The sequence below is a fragment of the Rhinatrema bivittatum genome, chromosome 2 (assembly GCF_901001135.1).
Source record: "Rhinatrema bivittatum chromosome 2, aRhiBiv1.1, whole genome shotgun sequence".
NCBI classification, from domain to species: domain Eukaryota; kingdom Metazoa; phylum Chordata; class Amphibia; order Gymnophiona; family Rhinatrematidae; genus Rhinatrema; species Rhinatrema bivittatum.
In genome coordinates this window covers 38,622,715-38,642,475 of record NC_042616.1, presented here as the reverse complement: position 1 = coordinate 38,642,475, position 19,761 = coordinate 38,622,715, and the positions used below count along the sequence as shown (strand labels likewise).

The 19,761-nt window shown below is 49.7% G+C and overlaps 2 protein-coding genes across 4 annotated transcripts in view; both read left to right on the top strand.

Annotated features, from left to right (window-relative positions):
* Positions 1-19,761, top strand: part of LOC115083857 (zinc finger protein 271-like) — a 634,158-nt gene that overhangs the window by 356,061 nt on the left and 258,336 nt on the right. The window lies entirely within an intron of this gene.
* The window catches only part of LOC115083873 (zinc finger protein 436-like), a 75,436-nt gene that overhangs the window by 17,063 nt on the left and 38,612 nt on the right, over positions 1-19,761 (top strand). For both annotated transcript variants that reach the window (XM_029587925.1, XM_029587924.1), the window contains 2 exons: positions 6,303-6,416; positions 6,524-6,637. In XM_029587925.1, the coding sequence (XP_029443785.1) occupies positions 6,303-6,416; positions 6,524-6,637 (228 nt within the window). The remainder of the gene's footprint in view (positions 1-6,302; positions 6,417-6,523; positions 6,638-19,761) is intronic.

Genomic DNA, 19,761 nt, shown 5'->3' with positions numbered 1-19,761 from the left:
CCGCGCGCGGGATCGCACGCGGAGCTGACATTCTCCTCATGTCGAAATCAGGGTTTAAATGCTGCCGCTGCAATCGAGTAATGTCTGTCACGGACGGTCATGACCGGTGTTACCGTTGCCTCGGTAGCACCCACGACGTTCCAAATTGTGAACATTGCTCTAAAATGTCGCCGAGGGCCAAACGGCAGAGGGCCTACCGCTTACGAGAGCTATTAAGCACTTCAGAGCCGTCGGAGGCCCACTCTTCACCGGGACCGGTGAAGAAATTAAAGTACTCAGCATCGAGAGCTGCTTCGGACACCTCGAGACCCAGAGACATCCAGGTACAGGGGGAACAGGGCTCTGTAGCCCCCGACCACAGCAGATCTTCCAGTCACTCGACTTCCAGCCCCCGACCACAGCAGATCTTCCAGTCACTCAACTTCCACTCGAGACGGGGAAGATCGCCGCGCCACCGCACGCACAAACACAAACAGCGCACGTCGGCGCCGTCAACAGAGCCGTACAAAGTGGGGCGTAAAATGATGCCGGAGAGGGCGGCGTGTTACGCGGCACCGATATCGCACGGCGCAGAAGTCTTCGCGCCACAAGGAACCGACAGCGCCGCCTCATATGCCGCAGAAGGCATTGTGTCCAGTTACGCCGGAACCACCGCGCCCTGCGACACGGGAACCACCATGCCATGTGGTGCAGGACTCATCGCGCCATGCGGCGCCGGAACCACCGCGCCATGCGGCACTGAAACCATCAGTGTTGCAATCGACACTGCAGTCATCCAAACGGAGGACAATATCAATCACGCAGAAAGGACTACTGCCTAAGACGGGGTCATTTGTGACAGTGCAAACAGGAAGGAGATCGAAGTTATATTCCTTATCAGGAGCAGCGGTTTCAGCTACAGAGGAGAAAAATCGCAAGCGCAAACAACCGGATAGCCAGAAGTCTACTTCAAGCGACTCTAGACACCGAAAATCCAGTTCTTCTCCTCACAGCTCAAGGAGAACCCATAGCCCATCCGAGTCCCACACTCGGCACCACAAACGGAAACGGGTTCAAGAACCACACAGTCATCCTGCTCTCAAACCTCACAAAGCCACGGACATCAGTCCTTCCACGTCTAGGTCGTCATTAGTGTCTCATCGACGTAATCACGATTCGCCCATCTGCCTCACGTCGTCTCAGGCTTCTCCATCGCCGACCAGTGCCTCGGAGCTACCGGAAGATGCTTCTAGACCTCTGAAAGATCAACACGACCAGAGACCAACTAACCCGCCTATGCCACAGGTGACCAAAAATGCCTTTTGGCAATTATCACAATCCGTGGCAGGGTTTTATGAAGCAATAGAAGCATCATTTGCCATAGGCAAAGATTCGTCCGAGTCAAAACCAGAACCGGGGGTTTCGCCCCCGATAGACGAGGCAGGCGAGAAACCTTCCTCCCCTACGGAACCGAATCCACAACATTCGCCTGCACATTCCGACTCACGAGAACACTATGACTCCCTCTCTGACTCCCCCACCTCATCAACTGGGTTTCCCTCGGACACACCAGAAGGCCAACAAGAACCTTATTCCCCACCTGAGGATCTTTCATATCCAAGGTTTTTGGAGAAGATAGGAAACATCCTCCACTTGCAGATTCAAAAGGAGCCTGACCCCAGAGCGGAAACCCTGGGTTTATTAAAAATCTTTGATGTTCCCGGAGAGCCTACAACTCTTCCACCCCACGATTTACTTCATCGTCTACTCTTGAAATCGTGGGAGACTCCACAAACAATACAGGCAGTGTCAAGAAAATCAGACATCAAATTCCGAATCAGAAAAGAGGTCCCTTATGCATTCCCACAACTACAACATGAGTCCGTAGTAGTGGAGTCCGCAATACAAAGGTTTAAAAAACCTAAACTACATGCAACTTATCCACCAAACAAGGACCACAAATACCTAGATGAGGTGGGACGAAAGATCTACCAGAATGCAATGCTCACCACACGCATCATGCATCACCAATTTTACATGGTGCAATACATGTACGAGTGCATTCAAGCGACAAAGGGCTTGCTTTCAACCACAGGAGAACAATTGCCTCAAACCCTGCATGACATGGAAGAGTGCTCTAGGCACCTCCTCTGCTCCGTCTATGAGGGCATGGAGACCTCTTCGAGAGCTTCCGCAACAGCCATAGCGGCACGCAGGACGGCGTGGCTCCGTTCCAGTTCCATCAGAGAAGATGTCCATGAAAAACTGGCTAATCTTCCCTGTACAGGGGAAAACCTGTTTGGCACAAAGCTGCAGGAGACAGTTGGTAAGCTCAAGGATGAGGCATTAGCGGTACAATCGTTGCAAACGCAACCAACTTACCATTCCTCTAAGCGGTTCTACCCATACCCGCGTAAATCGTCCTATGGACGTCGACCTTTCAGATCATACCAGGGATACCATTCTCAGACGTACCCAATTTATCAAAGACAACAACCTCACCAACAATCATCACATCTTCCTCGAAGAGGCAAGCTGCGTACTCAACGTCAACAGAGCCAACAACAATCGACGGCCCCTAAGCCTACCCAGTCTTTTTGAGCCTGAAGCCACCATCGCACCATGTACCACCACCAGGGAGAATCCAGTCGTGTCTTTCGGTTTGGAAACAAATAACATCAGACCAATGGGTGCTGGACATTGTGAGTCAGGGGTATCGTCTTCAATTTCGAACGAAACAGCAACTACCTCAGTTTCCCTCCGTACGGACTGCACGGGATCAACCACAACTCGAGCAGGCGATCTCTCATCTATGTCAGGAAAAGGCCATTGCACTTCTAGCCAAGAACAACCACAATCAAGGTTTTTATTCCCCGTACTTCTTGATCCCCAAAAAATCGGGAGGCCTAAGACCCATCTTAGATCTACGGGAACTCAACAAATTCCTGATCAAGGAAAAATTCAAGATGGTATCCCTGAAGTCAATTCTACCCCTACTGCAGCCCAACGACTGGATGTGTTCCATCGACCTGAAGGATGCATATACCCAATTTCCAATCCACCCTTCCTCTTGGCAGTACCCATGCTTTCGCTACAAGCACCAGCATTACCAGTACAGGGTACTCCCTTTTGGGCTATCAGCTGCACCCAGAGTATTCACCAAGTGCATGGTAGTGGTGGTGGCTCACCTCAGACAACAAGGGATGACAATCTTCCCTTACCTAGACGACTGGCTCATAGTGGCTCCGACCCAGGATCTGCTCCAGAGTCAACTCCGTCTAATTCTTCAATGCTTGCAACGACTGGGATTAGTGGTCAACTTCCAAAAGTCTCACCTGCAACTGACACAACAACTGCAATTCATAGGCGCGTATCTGGATACCACTCAATCCAGAGCATATCTGCCACAGGACAGACAAATACAGCTGTGACAACTCTTGCAGAACTTGCTGCCGAAACCATCCACGTCAGCAAGACAAGTCCTAGTCGTTCTCGGGCACATGGCAGCGGCCAATTTTCTAGTTCCAAATACCAAGTTACACATGAGACGACTACAGTGGGGACTCAAACGACAGTGGAAGCAACACTTTCAGCCCCTCACACAACCAATCGTCCTCACCACAGAAATGAGGAAGGACATCTCTTGGTGGCTCCTTCCGTCCACACTTGCGAAGGGAGCCTTGTTCCGACCGCCCATTCACAATTCAGTCCTAACTACAGACGCCTCACGGAAAGGCTGGGGGGCGCGTCTAGAAATACACGAGACACAAGGTCTGTGGTTCTTAACAGAACAAACGATGCAAATCAACTTGTTGGAACTTCGAGCAATTCGCAACGCTCTGCAAGCTTTTCAATAATTTCTAAAGGGCCGCAGAGTCATGGTCTACACTGACAATCAAGTGGCGATGTTCTACATCAACAAGCAAGGAGGATCGGGCTCTTGGACCCTGTGCAAGGAAACACTATTCATCTTCCAGTTTGCACACCAATATTGCATACATCTACAAGCCACTTACCTACCCGGCATCGCGAACACGAGAGCGGACAGGTTAAGTCACATCTTCCATCCCCACGAATGGTCCCTCAATTCGGAGGTGGCGCTCCGTATATTCAACAGATGGGGGACGCCATCGATAGACCTATTTGCGACGGAACGCAACACACAACTTCCAAGTTTCTGTTCCATATGTCCCAGCAAATTCCGAATGGCTCAGGATGCCTTCCTCATCCCGTGGTCATCAGGTCTGCTATACGCCTTTCCTCCCATACCCCTGATCACCAGGACAATTCAGAAATGCATAGCGGACAAGGCTCAATTGATTCTCATCGCCCCGGCCTGGCCACGACAGCCATGGTACAGTTACCTCCTTCACTTATCGAGCGACACCCCAATTCAACTTCCACATCGGCCGGATCTCCTGTTGCAGGAACAGGGAACTCTTCTACATCCACTACATTCCTCCCTTCACTTAACAGCGTGGAGATTGACAGGTGGCTACTAACAGGACAAAACGTATCCCACAACGCCCAACTTATTCTGCTGGAATCAAGGAAACCCTCCACTCGACGAAATTACCATTACAAGTGGAAAAGGTATACCACATGGTGTATATCCAAGCATATATCACCCATAGATTGTACACCACAGCAGTTGTTGGACTATCTCCATACTCTATATGATCAAGGCTTAGCCACGGCTTCTATTCGAGTTCACCTCAGTGCTATCGCAGCCTACCACAGGCCATATAATCATGGTACTATAGCAGCTCATCGTCTTCTTGCCCGTTTCCTAAAAGGGCTATTACATCTTAGACCTCCAACTACGAAACCGGCAGTTCCTTGGAATGTCAACACAGTCTTAGAACAGCTGATGCTTCCCCCCTTTGAGCCGTTGGAATCAGCGCATATAAAATACCTAACATGGAAGGTGGTATTCCTGGTTGCAGTCACCTCAGCAAGACGAGTCCGTGAACTACAGGTACTGGTACATTATGAACCATACTTGCAATTCTTTCACCAAAAGGTAGTACTTAGAACGCATCCCTCCTTCTTACCGAAAGTCATTTCTCACTTTCACCTTAATCAAAATATAGAACTACCGACGTTTTTTCCAAAACCCCATATCACTGCACGAGAGACGCTGCTTCACACCCTAGACTGCAAAAGGGCGTTAGCATACTACAGAAATAGAACGACCTCTTCGTCACGCCCATCGCAACTATTTCTGTCCTTTGACCCTAAGGCTCCGGGGCTACCAGTCTCGAAACGCACCATATCAAGCTGGATAGTCCAATGCATTCAATTCTGCTACAACAAATAAAATAGGCTTCTCTTGCTAAAGCCCAAAGCACATCAGGTTCGTGCTCTAACAACGTCATGGGCACACCTCAAGAACATACAGCTTATAAACATCTGTAAGGCGGCTACATGGACTTCCTTACACACCTTTACTGCGCACTACTGCTTAGATCAGCAAACTTCGGTGGATGCAAGTTTAGGTCAAACAATCCTACAATCCGCGGCAGCTCATGCAAAGTGATTGCCACACTCTCTGTTATCACGTTCCCAGAACAGGAAAATCTGAACGTGATTGGGAGCTTGTGACTCCCATGACAGCATGGCTAATTCAGCCCTGCTATCGACGGGAAAAAACAAGTTTGCTTACCGTAAACGTTGTTTCCGTAGATAGCAGGATGAATTAGCCATGCTGACCCACCCTCCTCCCTGGCAATCACCATGCTTCTTCGATCCATCACTGCTTAATCACAGACTGAGGAGAACCTGTACTTCCTGCGCGGGAACCCTCGTGCAGCCGCAGAGGGTACAAAAAACTAACCTCTGCTTTATCAAGCTTCGCCTCCCGGACCTGATTGACAGATCCCATGACAGCATGGCTAATTCATCCTGCTATCTACGGAAACAACGTTTACGGTAAGCAAACTTGTTTTGTTTTTACTGGGATTCTTCGCAAATGACGGCAGAGAATCTCATTTCCACCAAGTGCAATCACTAAAAACTCTATCAAATGATGCTTTATTTTCTCTTCATGGTACGTTAGGATTTTAGATGAAATACGGTTCACAAATAAAATAATGAGTTGCTTTTATGAGATCTGTTTTGTACCTTTAAAATTGTTGTAAGACACTTTGGGTAAGCTCTCGAGGGGTTGAAAGGGTGGAGTAAAAATGCAAATAGAAGGAGAAATTCCTCCATCTAAGAGGGTCTTGAATAGAAATAACTGGGCCAGGGAGCCTTTAGGACTTTACTGTAATCTACCAGAAGAAATGCGCAACGTAATTTTGCTGCTGTTTTTTTATTGTCAGGTTATTCAATTATTAATCCTGACGTTATGTTCAAGATTAAAAAGGAAGATGAGAAGTTTTTCACTCAACATTATGAGTGGAAGGGAAAAGAAAAGCTGAATGACTCCACCAGTCGTAAGTAAATGTTTTGGGTTTATAGGGTTTTGCATTTGGAGACATCAGATCCATTGCCTAATACGAGCAGGTCCTCAGTGACTCCTTGTTTGTTTTTCTCATCGCAGGCCTTCCGATTGTAACATCTGTGTTCTCACTGAGCGTTAAACAAGAGGAAGATCTGCCTTTCATGGATCCTCCTGAGTCGGAGACGACTGAAGAGATTCACCCTCCTGTAACAAGCAAGTATCAGATTCCTCCTGGACATGCTCTGTACTGAGGTCAGCTAGCGCCATTCAGGCACTCAGCACTGTGGGGACAAGAGGCCCAACATCCTCTGCCTTGCCTGCATTGTGCGATTCCCTGCTTTGGATGGGTTATGTTGGCTGTGGGGGGGTACCTAGCAGGGGTGTGGATTGGAGCTGCCAGGGGCAGCATGTTCAGTGAGGGCTGTGCTGCTTGATTTAGGCACAAAGACATAATGGGAGTTGGCAGATAAGTTTCTGTGTTACTGCTGGGTTAATTTAAATTGCTTTATTGTTATGTGCATTGTGATAACCAACTTTAATATTAATGAGCTGACCTGCATGACTTTGCAAACAACACAACTCATTAACTTTTTTTTTTTTGTTTGCATTCGTTTGTTAATTCCACATTAACATTAACGTGGATTAACATGCCGAATTGAATTAATGGTAACATTCATTAACATGCATTTAAAGCACATTCCTGTTCATACTCTAGATCAGTCCAGACAAGCGGGTTTTGCATCCCTGCCAGCAGATGGAGGCAGAGAATAAAAGCTTTTCAGGCACTGATACCCTTTGCCGACGACCGCATGCTGCGCGGGCCGGCTCATGGCGCCCCAAGTAAAAATATCGACATGCCGTGCATGTGGCACAGCAACACAGGCCCTGGATTCTTTTTCCCTCTGTGCAGCCTGTACTTCGGGGCAGGAGGGAACATCGTCGGGGGAGAGGCCTGGCAGGCAAGGGCTTTGTTTCTCAGCAGAGGAGGAGGGCTCGCAGTGAAGGTTGTGGGAGGAGGACGCCCCTCCCATTCTATCCCCTGTAGAGCAGGTTTGCTCCTTTGGGGATGACCTCTGTGCTCAGGGAGGTGGTGACTCGGGGGACTTCTGTCCAGAGTTTGTGCTGCTGCTGCTGCACCAGGCATTCCTGGCTAAGAAACAGGCGATACTGAAGAGAGCAGCACAGCTGGACATTCTGTCTGGAGCTTCCACCCAAGCGGCTATCCACTGGGCCCCTGGACCTTCAGCAACTTTCAGGGGTTTGGCAGGGGGCCCGAGTTGAGGATAGGTTGCTGTCCCTGCTCGGAGATACCACGGTTGTCATTGTAGATCAGGATCCGGGACTCACCCATAATATGGGCGATGGGAACCAGGATGACCCGGACCCAAATGAGCTGCCACCCTCAGAGGGCGATGATCCCAGCGTGATGCGCTTGTTTAAGCGGGAGGAGCTCCGACCTCTCATCCCCCAGATCTTGGAGGTCCTGGGGATCAAGGTGCCGCAGGAAGAGTCAGACAGCGAAGGAGTTAACCCGGTCCTGGATGGGATTCAGGGACTGATTACTTCCTTCCCGTTCCCAAAGAAGGTCCGCAAGCTGGTGACCCAGGAATGGGACTCGCCAGATGCGGGTAGAGTGGGTAGAGCGATGGCAAAACTTTACCCCCTATCGCAAGATGTTTTGGATCTTCTGATGGTACCGAAGGTGGACGAGGCTGTGTCTGCCGTGACTAAGAAGGCCACCATTCCTGTGGCCGGGGCTGCTGCGCAGAATCTCCGCAAGGTGGAGATTTAGCTTAAGCGAGTCTTCGAGGTCTCCATGCTGAGTCTCCGGGCGGCTATTTGTGCCATCCTCATGCAGAGAGCCTGCCTTTGTTGGGTTCAGGAGACATCCACGGCTCCGAGTGGGCCCTTGCAGACTGCGCGATTGGAGGCAGATGCTTTTTTATGATTTGGTTTGGACCTCGGCATGTAGTATGGTATTCGCTGTCACGGCTCGTAGACACCTCTCGTTGCAGAATTGGTCAGCAGGTTTGTCTTCCAAGTCTCAGCTCTGTAACCTCCCCTTTAAGGGCAAGCTTCTCTTTGGGGAGGACCTGGACCAATTGGTAAAATTACTTGGTGAGTCCAAGGGCAACCGGCTTCCGGAGGATAGGAAACCTTCAGGGAAGGTTTTTTCCCCTCGAAAACTCATTTTCGGGACTCTCGCAGATTTCACACTGGTAGGTCTTCAGCTCCTTTGGGGTCCAGGCCGGCCCCGGGGCGTCAGTAATCCTCTCTGCCTGATCGTCGCCCAGGCAGAGAGTCCACGCGACAGGGTGCTGGACGTGGAAAACTCTCCCAATGAAGCCAGGGGCACCCATTCCATTGTAGACGCTATCGGAGGCAGATTGTCGAGCTTTTACATGGAGTGGGCAAGGATTACCTCGGACCACTGGGTCTTGGAAGTGGTCCGGGACAGTTACACTCTCGAGTTTTCACGCCCGGTGCGTGAGGCCTTTGTGGAGTCTCGTGTAGCTTTGCGGGCCAAACGTGAGGCAGTGCAGGGGACTCTACAACAGCTTCTTGAGCTCAGGGCCATTGTTTCAGTTCCCCTAGCGGAATAGGGCAAGGGACGGTATTCGATGTACTTTGTGGTTCCCAAGAAAGAGGGCACCTTTCGTCCTATTCTGGATTTGCAGACGATGAAACAGTGTCTGCGAGTCCCCTGTTTTCACATGGAGACCTTGAGGACAGTGGTGGCCGCTGTGCGCAAAGGGGAGCTTCTCACATCCTTAGACCTCACCGAGGCGTATCTCTACATCCCGATCCACCAGGATCACCAGCGGTATCTCCGATTCAAGATGCTGGGTCAACATTTCCAGTTTCAAGCTCTTCCTTTCGGCCTGGCGACGGCTCCACGTACCTTCACCAAGGTCATGGTGGTCGTGGCGGCGTTCCTGCGCAAGGAGGGAGTCCTAGTTCACCTGTATCTAGACGACTGGTTGATTCAAGTGAAGTCACGGGAGGACTGTGAGAGATCTGTCCAGAGGGTGATGCTCACCTTGCAGTCGCTCGGCTGGGTCATAAATGTCCAGAAAAGTCACTTGGAGCCCACTCAGTCGCTGGTTTAGTTGGGAGTGCTTTTCGATACCTCCCAAGGCAAGGTTTTTCTAGTATCGGACTGTGTGACGAAGTTGAAAGATCATGTCAAGGCCCTCCTTCAGAGGAAGAATCTGATGGTTTGGCATCACTTACAAATCCTGGGATCCATGGTCTCCACCTTGGATTTGGTCCCGTGGGCGTTTGCTCATTTGCGGCCATTGCAGCGTGCACTATTGTCTAGGTGGAGCCCGGTGTCAAAACAGTTCCATGTACCATTGTTTCTGCTTCCAGAGTCAGTCTATCATGGTGGTTTTTGCGCAGCAACCTGGAACAGGGAGTGGATTTGGATCCGCCGAATTAAGTGGTTATCTCCACAGATGCCAGTCTGTCAGGCTGGGGAGTAAGTTGTCTAAACAAATCCGCTCAAGGTCTTTGGTCCCCAAAGGAAAGATCCTGGTCCATCAACCACCTTGAGATGAGGGCTGTCCGATTGGCCCTGCGAGCATTTCTGCCCCTAGTTGAGAATAGAATGGTTCGAGTGTTCTCAGAAAACACGACGACGGTAGCTTACATCAACCGGCAAGGCGGGACAAGGAGTCTCACGGTGGCGCTGGAAGCAAGGCTTTTGTTCACTTGGGCGGAGCACCATCTCAAAGGAATCGCCGCGTTGCGTGTCACAGCAGTGGAAAATGTTCAGGCGGACTTCCTCAGCAGGCAACAGCTCGATCCGCGGGAGTGGGAGCCAGCTCCCGAAGCTTGGAACCTCATTTGCGCCATGTGGGGCGTGCCTCAGTTGGATCTGATGGCAACTCGGACCAATGCAAAGACAGAATGCTTTTTCAGTCGACAACGAGAGGTGGGCTCGGTAGGATTAGATGCCCTAGTGTGTCCTTGGCCCACAGGAATTCTTCTCTATGCCTTCCCCCCCTGGCCTCTCATCGGTCAGCTTCTCCGACGCATAGAGAGACATCCAGGCAGCATAGTGGCCAAGTCGTCCATGGTTTGCGGACCTAGTTCGAATAGCGCTGGAAGGTCCCCTGCAACTGGCTCATCTCCCGTGCCTGCTCTGTCAGGGTCCCATATTTTCAGATCAGGAGGATCACTTCTCTCTCGTGGCTTGGCTTTTGAGAGGCAATGATTGCGACTGAGGAGATATTCAGAGCAGGTCATTTCCACTCTTCTTCAGGCGCATCGACCGGCTACTTCTATGGCCTATGTTGGAAAATGTTTGAGGCATGGTACCTCCAGCGCTCCCTGGATCCATTGTCAACGGAGGTTCCCCAGGTGTTGGATTTCTTTCAACAGGGGTTGGCTAAGGGTTTGGCTTTCAATTCCCTTCGGGTCCAGGTAGTGGCCTTTGGTGCCTTAAGGGGCAGGTTTCACGGTTGGTCGCTGGAGGTTCACCCAGATATTTCATGGTTCCTCAAGAGAGCCAAACATTTATGCCCTCCCGTCCACTCGTTATGTCCAGATTGGAGCTTGAACCTGGTGCTTAGTGTGCTTTGCCGAGCCCCCTTTGAGCCTTTTCGCAGGGCTCTGATTAAGAATTTGACCTTGAAGGCCGTTTTCCTGGTAGCTATTTGTTCTGCGCGACAGATTTCAGAGTTGAAGGCTTTGTCATGTCGGGATCCTTTCCTTAGGATTTACGATGATATAATTTCTCTGCGCACAGTTCCTTCTTTTGTTCCCAAGGTGATGTCTGCCTTTCATGTTAATCAGGCAGTGGATCTGCCAGGATTCCTGCAGTGATCCCGGGATTCCCCTCAGGAGAAGGAGCTTCATCTTTTGGATGTGCGTCGCGCTCTTTTGTGCTATTTGGAGGTTACCAATGACTTCCGGTGGTCAGACCATCTGTTTGTCTTGATCGGTGAATCTAAGAAAGGTGACAAGTCTTCTAAGGCGACGAATTTGCACTGGATTAAGGAGGCTATCTGCTCGGCCTATGTTGCCCGAGGGCGTCAGGTCCCCTTTGGTCTGAGAGCTCATTGCACTAGGGCCCAGGCTATCTCCTGGGCTGAGTGTCAGCTTCTGTCACCAAAGGAAATCTGCAGAGTGGCGGTTTGGTCCTCCCTTCACACTTTCACCAAGCATTATTGTTTGGATGTTAGGGTGCAAGATGAATCATCCTTCGTTAAGAGTGTTCAGCGTGCCGGTCTTTCGAGTTCCCGTCCAGTGTAGAGTGGCTTGGGTACATCCCACTAATCTGGACCGATCTGGGTATGTTCAGGAAAGGAAAATTGGTTCTTACCTGCTAATTTTCGTTCCTGTAATACCACAGATCAGTCCAGAGGCGCACTCGTATTTCAGATTCCGAAAGACTGCCTTGAGAGGTGATGTTTTTCTGAAGAAAGAAATTTGTTCTATTGCAGATGCTCTTGAAGAGCAGGTTCCGAGGTGGCACTAGTGGTTTTTCTGTTTTCTCCTTTACAGGTGAGGGGTTGATGTTTTGTGTTTTTAGGTTGCAACCCCCTTCGCCCTTTAGTAAGGTTAGTTGCTTGGGTACAGACCAATACTGAGGGACTGCAGGTGGCACTCTGTTATGTAGCAGTGCCCAAAGTTTTTGTTCTCTGACTCCTTCTGCTGGTAGGAATACACGACCCACTGGTCTGGACTGATCTGTGGTATTACAGGAATGAAAATTAGCAGGTAAGAACCAATTTTCCTATCAGTCCAGACTCCTGGGTTTTGCCTCCCTTCCAGCAGATGGAGACAGAGAAAAACTTCTTAATCCGGTGTGCCACCTGCTTCTCTTCAGTATTTCTCTGTCTCCAGCAGATTAAAGTGGTGTAAAACCTGCGGTTCTGTACCCAGCCTAAAAAAAAAAAAATACAGGAAAAGAGAATATTATTAGGTCTAGCCTCCCAGGAGGTTGTTTAGGTCCTGGTGGGACCATCCTCCCCTGGTTGTAGGCGTACAGTGAGCAGGGGTTGGGGACCCCAAAAGTTGCTCCTTTGGTGCTGGGTAATAGCTGGGGGACTGGCTCCCTTCCCTTCAGCCTGCAGCCGCTGCCTTGGCAGCTACAACTGCTGAAGTTTTTTTCCTGATTTTTTTTTTTGTTAAAAAAAAAAAACCCCAAAATACTCTGCAGTTTCGCGGCCAGGGTGTTCTCTCGGGCAGCGGAGGACAAAATGTGTGTGGGGGGGGGGGGGGCCCGGCCCTCACAAAGGCTCCCTCCTCGAGTTGAGCGCGGGACGGCCATTCTGCTTTCAAGTCACTGCTCTCTGTGCAGCATGTGTCTCCTGAGCCGCGCGTCTTCCGATCCCTGCCCTCGTTGCCTCCGCGGAGCGGATGGGGCCTCTGTGAGCGCGGCCGTGACTTCTGTTCTTCCACGGTCAGCCGTGCAGGCACAGGGTGCTCCAGATTCTCGGGCTGATCCGGCCCCCCTCAGCGCAGGAACGGCAGCCATTTTAGATGCCTTCCATGTGGCTGAGGAGAGAGCAGCAGGGGGAGGGGATCTCCCTCCTCAGTTGTTTCCCGCGGATATGAGACCCGATGAGGCTTGGGGGGCCTCGGGAACACTGAATGAGGAGGATTTTGAGGCTGTTGAAGGGGTCGGAGGGAGTCCCTCCAGGTTTCCCCCAGAGTTTGTCCTCTTCATGCATCAAACCTTTCTAGCCAGCAGTGCTTTTAAGCGGAAAGGGGTCCCCAGGAGCGAGGGGAGTCGTGAGCCCCCTCGCAAGGTACCCAGGCCGGGGGATATGCCGGCCGCTCTCAGGCTCTGTACTGTACAAGCCTCAAGTGGTGTGGGGGGAGAGCACGGGAGGTCTCATCAGAGGGCTCGGACCCGGATGCGAACTTGATTGAGGCACTTCCTCCCCCGGTGGATCCGGATGTTGGAGATGACCAGGTGCAGTCCCCTACTGTGGAAGGAGATGACCTAGGGTGCTGCGCTTATTCCAGCGCGAGGAGTTGGCACCTCTTATTCCACATGTCCTGACGGAGTTGGGCATTACATCCCCGCTGGTGGAGCCAAGCACAGATACGGTGGACCCGGTCATAGCGAGCTTGCGGGGTCCGGCGAGTACCTTCCCTTTTCACGAGATGATGAGGCAGATGATGGTCCACGAGTGGGATGCTCCCGAGACAGTCCTTAAAGTCAGCAGAGCCATGGACAAGCTGTACCCGCTGCCGGAGGATATGCTACAACTGCTGAAGCTCCAAAGGTGGACGTGTTGGTTTTGGCGGTCACTAAGTGAACTACTATTCTGGTCACTGGGGCGGCAGCTTTGAAGGATTTACAGGATCACAAGCTAGAGGTCCATCTTAAACGGATTTTTGAAGTCTCCGTTCTGGGCATCCTGCGGGATCTGGTCACAGGATATAACGTGAATAGGAAATTTTTGACAGATTGTTCTACTAATCAAGTTATATATTTTTTGACATGTCCATGTCCTAAAGTTTACATTGGTCGTACCAAGAGAGCAGCAAAATTAAAAATTATGGAACATCGTTCCAGGATCAACACATGAACTTTGTCTGCTCCTTTGGTTGCCCATTGCATTGAATTTATTTATTTATTTATTTATTAAAGGCTTTTATATACCGACGTTCTTGATACAAATCAAATCAACTCGGTTTACATCGAACTAAGCAGTAACTATAACCAACCAATCAACAAGAGACAATTTAAAGGAGCATAAAGTTACATTATAACAGGGATGCCTTAACTGGGAGTAGGAAATAAAGAAGGGGAGAACGAAGATAAAGTACTATATACATGGGAGGGAGGCGAGGAGCCGACCTCATGATAACTTGTAGGCGTGATTTAGCGTTTGTTTATTTACATAAGTGATGGAACAATTCTAAGTCAGGCTGTTGGGCTAGTAGTGGGGAAGGCTCGGCAGAACAACCATGTCTTTAGTTTCTTTTTAAAAGTTAGTAGACAAGTTTCCTGCCTGAGGTCCGGAGGCATGGCGTTCCAGATGGAGGAACCTGTGATCGAGAATGTCCGGTCTCTGATTTTATGAGTGGTGCACAGCTTTGATTGGAGGAACATGTAAGGATCCCTTGTAGACATCCCTTAAGGGTCTGGCCGTCGAGTGCAATTTGAGAGGGTGTAGCAGATCGAGGGGTCTGATGGTGAATGTTTTTATGGATAATTGTGAGTGATTTATGGAGAATCCTGAAGTTTACTTGAATTGGGACATACATTTGAACACTTGCAATGGACGATCATTGATAATGTCAACAATTCTTCTGGTGACTTGACATCTTTTTTGAATTACAGAGAACAGTGGTGGATTTATAAATTAAGAACTGAGCACCCTAGAGGCTTGAACGAGTAATTAGATTGGTCATCTTTACTATGAATCAATCCTATTGGGTTTTGGTCACATGGTATACAACTGGGACAATGACGTCATTCTTTTGGTCACATGGTTTGGTTTTTAAAAATGGACACCGTGACATGCAACCGTTGACAAACATATTGCAAAGGTTTGCGCACGGAGCTTGATGTGAACAGCGGGAGAATTTCCGGTCATTTGATGAGCCCGGACCCCTGATGAAGGATTTAATCCGAAACCTGGCCACGTTGGGGTAAAGGAAGTGCTACCAAATCACTTCAGAAGCGTTGAGGAGCTTCCAGGACACAGCTTTGATATGCAGCTAAGTAACATTCATGAATAATTTTCCGTGTGATACGCACTGACGTGCAACACAAGAATTTATTATGCTTGGAATAATGTTTTACACCTTTCACTACTTCAACTTTTGTTTATACATTTTTTGAGTTTCGCCGATTTAATAAAAAAACGGAGGATGGTGGTAAGTTGATGATTACAACATTAGTGGGTAACCTGGTTGGTACTTTTATAGAATGATATGAAACTACCACTCCCTTCTTTAAAAATTTTTCAAGACACACATTTGTCTGGAATAAGTTTTTTCTGAACACATACAATCTACTTTTAAAAAATGTTTTGTGAGTTTATTTTTGGTATTTCCTCAGTAAGCAAAGCAGGCAGAGTGGTTGGAGGCCGCGGTAGCATATGGTGCAGATGCCCTATATGACCTTCTGTGTACCTCGTCCAGGACCATGGTATCGGCAGTTTCGGCGAGGAGGCTTTTGTGGCTGCGTAACTAGGGGGCGGATGTCTCCTCCAAGGCGCAGCTCGGGGCGTTACCCTTCAAGGGAAAGTTCCTTTTTGGTGAGGACCTGGAACAACTGATCAAGCAACTGGGAGAGACTAAGGTACATAAGATCCCAGAAGACAGGCCGAAAGATTCAAGAGGCTTCCTGCCTCGCTCCCATTTTCGGGGCCAGCACCGTTTCCGTAAGAGCAGAGCTCAGGGGACAGGCCAATGGCAGACCTCAGGGAGGTCTCAGGCTTGGTCCCAATCCTTTCGTGGCCGCAGATCCAACCGAGACGGTCCCGCCCCGGGAGCAAGCAGTGCCAAAACATCACAATGAAACGCAGCCGACCCACTCCTTGGTTCCGCTCATCGGGAGTCGGCTGACTCTCTTTTACCAGGAGTGGGTCAAAATCACGTCGGACCAGTGGATTCTAAGTGTGATAGAACATGGTTACATGTTACAGTTTGCTCGTCCACTGCGCAGCCTGTTCCTTGTGTCTACCTGCGGCTCCCCAGAAAAGAAGAAGGCCATCCAATAGACCCTCCTCTGATTAAGAGAACTAGGGACCATTGTTCCAGTGCCCTGCCAAGAACAAGGCCGGGGGAGATACTCTATCTGCTTCGTAGTTCCAAAGAAGGAGGGATCCTTCCATCCCATCCTGGATCTGAAGAATGTCATTGTGGCCCTCAAGGTGCCTCGCTTTTGAATAGAGACTCTCCGTTCAGTGATAGCAGTGCGCAAGGGAGAGTTCTTGGCCTCCTTGGATCTGACGGAAGCTTACTTGCACATCTGGATCCACAGGGATCATCAGAGATACCTCAGATTTATGATCCTCTGTCAACATTTCCAGTTTTGTGCCTTGCCATTTGGCCTGGCCACAACTCCCCGGACCTTTACAAAGGTCATGGTTGTTGTAGCAGTGGCCTTGCGCAGAGAGGGGATTCTGGTCCATCCCTATCTGGATGATTGGCTGATCAGAGCAAAGTCGCAGGAGTTGTGTATACAGGCGGTTGACACAGAATTGCTCCGGTTGCACTCCTTGGGCTGGGTGGTCAACCTAGTCAAGAGTCATCTCATTCCTTCCCGGATCCTGGAGTTTCTATGGGCCCGATTTGATACCGACGTGAGAAAGGTCTTTCTCTCGGAAGAGAGGATTCTCAAGTTGCGAGCCCAAGTCCAGAATCTGATGCAAATTCAAGTGCCCAGGGTCTGGGGCTATTTACAGGTTCTTGGTTCCATAGCATCAACCTTGGAGCTTGCCCCGTGAGCCTTTGCTCTCATGAGACCTCTATAGAGAGCATTGATGTCCCGCTGGAATCTGTTGTTGGAACAATTCCATCTTCAGCTCCCTCTTCTGGAAATCACCAGGTCCAGTCTCTTTTGGTGGCTGGCGCCAGGTGATCACCGATGTCAGTCTCTCCGGCTGGGGAGCTGTATGCCAGTCTTAAGCGGCACACGGCCGATGGTCCACGGAGGAGGCAAACTGGTCAATCAACCGTCTAGAGACGAGGGCGGTGAGCCTGTCTTTGGAGAGCTTCCTTCCCCTTCTGCGCAACAAGGCAGTCCGTGTCCTATCGGATAGTGCGACCATGGTGGCTTATATCAACCGTCAAGGGGGGAAACCAAGAGCCATGTGGTAACTCTGGAAGCAGAGATGCTGATGTCCTGGGCCGAATGTCATTTGACAATGTTGGCGGCCTCCCATATAGCGGGAACCTCCAATGTTCAGGTGGATTTTCTCAGCTGTCAACAAATGGATCCCAGAGAATGGGAGTTAGCGGAGAGCACCATGGACTTAATCTCCCACAAGTGGGGTCAGCCGCATGTTGATCTAATGGTGACCCATGGCAATGCCAAGGCGGAGCAATTCTTCAGCCACAGAAGAGAGCACGGAGCGGAAGGAGTTGATGCGCTCATCGTCCCTTGGCCTCAGGAGGTCCTCCTTTATGTGTTTCCTCTTTGGCCCTTGATTGGCAAAGTCCTCAGGAGAATAGAACTTCATCCAGGTTGGGTGATCCTGGTGACTTCGGAGTGGCTGTGTCAGCCGTGGTTTGCGGATCTGATCAACCTGTCATTGGACGGACCCCTGCGGTTCGGTCATCTCCCAAATCTCCTGCGTCAAGGCCCTATATTTTTGGATTCAGCAGATTGCTTTTGTCTTCCAGCCTAGCTTTTGAGAGGAGGCAGATGAGGAAGAAGGGTTATTTGGAGGATATCATTTCTACTCTGTTATGAGCTCAGAAGCTCTCCACTTCCATGACATATATTCGGGTTTGGAGGATCCTTGAGTCTTGATGCAAGACACAGAATACAGACCCTCGTCGAGCCTTGGTGACCACGATCCTCTCTTTCTTGCAGAATGGCCTTACGAAGGACCTATCGTTCAACTCTTTGAGGGTTCAAGTGATGGCCCTGGGATGTTTGAGAGGCAAATGTTCATGGCTCTTCCCTTGCGGCTCATCCGGATGTGATACGTTTTCTTCAAGGAGTGAAGCATTTGCGTCATCCTGTCCGTCGGGTGTGTCCTTCATGGAGTTTGAATCTGGTCCTTAGGGGCTTGTGTGCAGCACCCTTCAAATCGCTTAAGAGAGCCACCTTGAAGGATCTGACGCTGAAAGTGGTAATCTTGGTGGCAATCTTTTTTCTGCCAGAAGAATCTCGGAGCTGCAGGCTTTGTCCTGTAGAGAACCATTTTTGAGAATCTCGAACTCAGGAATCCCCTTGCAAATGGTCCCGTCCTTTCTTCCGAAGGTAGTGTCGTCTTTTCATCTCAGTCAGTCTGTTGAGCTACCAGCCTTTTCAGACTTGGAGTTCAATTCTCCTCATGCCAGGGATTTAAAGCACCTGGATGTGAGAAGAGCTTTATTGTGCTATTTGGAGTTTACCAACAGTTTCCGATTGTCTGATCATCTTTTTGTATTGTGGCACGGCGCTAACAAGGGACAGACAGCTGCTAAAGCTACGATAGCGTATAGGTTGAAGGAGGCGAGTGGCTCTACCTATGTATCCCAAGGTCGCTGTGTCCTGGAGGAATTAAAGGCCCATTCCACATGTTCGCAGGTGACTTCCTGGGTGGAATGTCAATTGGTTTCTTCTCAGGAGATTTGCAGGGCAGCTACTTGGAAATCTCTACACACCTTTGCCAGGCATTACCGCCTAGATGTTCAGGATCCTGGAGTCTGCCATTTTGGCTCTTGGGTTATTTGAGTGGGAATCTTTCAGTCCCACTCTGTCTAGGGAAGCTTTGGTACATCCCAGGAGTCTGGACTGATCTGGATATGTACAGGAAAAGGAAAATTGGTTCTTATCTGCTAATTTTTGTTCTTGTAGTACCACAGATCAGTCCAGATGCCTGCCCAGTGCAGAGATCGCGTTTACTGGGTTCGGGTGTAACTAAGATTCTGTTCATCTGATATTTTCTTCTTGCTTGTTTGATCTAGGGCATGTTGTCCTGCAGTCTTTAGCTGCCAAATTCAATTGTTTTTTTGTCCCTTATCCTCTGCTTGTTGTGGGTTGGGGGATACCGTTCTTAAGTTCGTGATTGTTCGGTTATTCAATTATTGTTTTTCTGCTTGTGTACTGATCAATACCGAAGAGAAGCAGGTGGCACACTGGATTAAGAGGGGGGTACTCTCCAAGTTTTTCTCTGTCTCCATCTGCTGGAAGGGAGGCAAAACCCAGGAATCAGGACTGATCTGTGGTACTACAGGAACGAAAATTAGCAGATAAGAACCAATTTTCTTTTACAGTGCCCCTCATATATGAGGGGGTCAATCCAAAGGCGCCCAATGCTTTCGACCCTACAGAAATTCGACCTTTCAGAGGTCTTGATCCTCGGGGAGGTTTCGGTCCTTTCGGATCCAAGAGCCCAAGAGAAGAGCAGGTTCAGGTTCAGGTTTGGCCCGAACTCCCCAAAGAAGTATTGCCGACCCATCCACGGAATGAGTAGAAAGGGTGTCGACTATCCCTCTTCTACCAGTGGTGGGTCGAGATCACGGTGGACAAATGGGTACTGGATGTCATGCGAGAAGGATACACACTGGAGTTTCGCAGTACTCCTTGGGACATGTTCATGATGTCTCCTTGCCTCTCCCAGCACAAGCAGCAGGCAGTGGAGTCTACCTTGATAAGGCTCCTCAAATTGAGGGCTATAATTCCAGTACCTGCGTCCCAGGAAAAT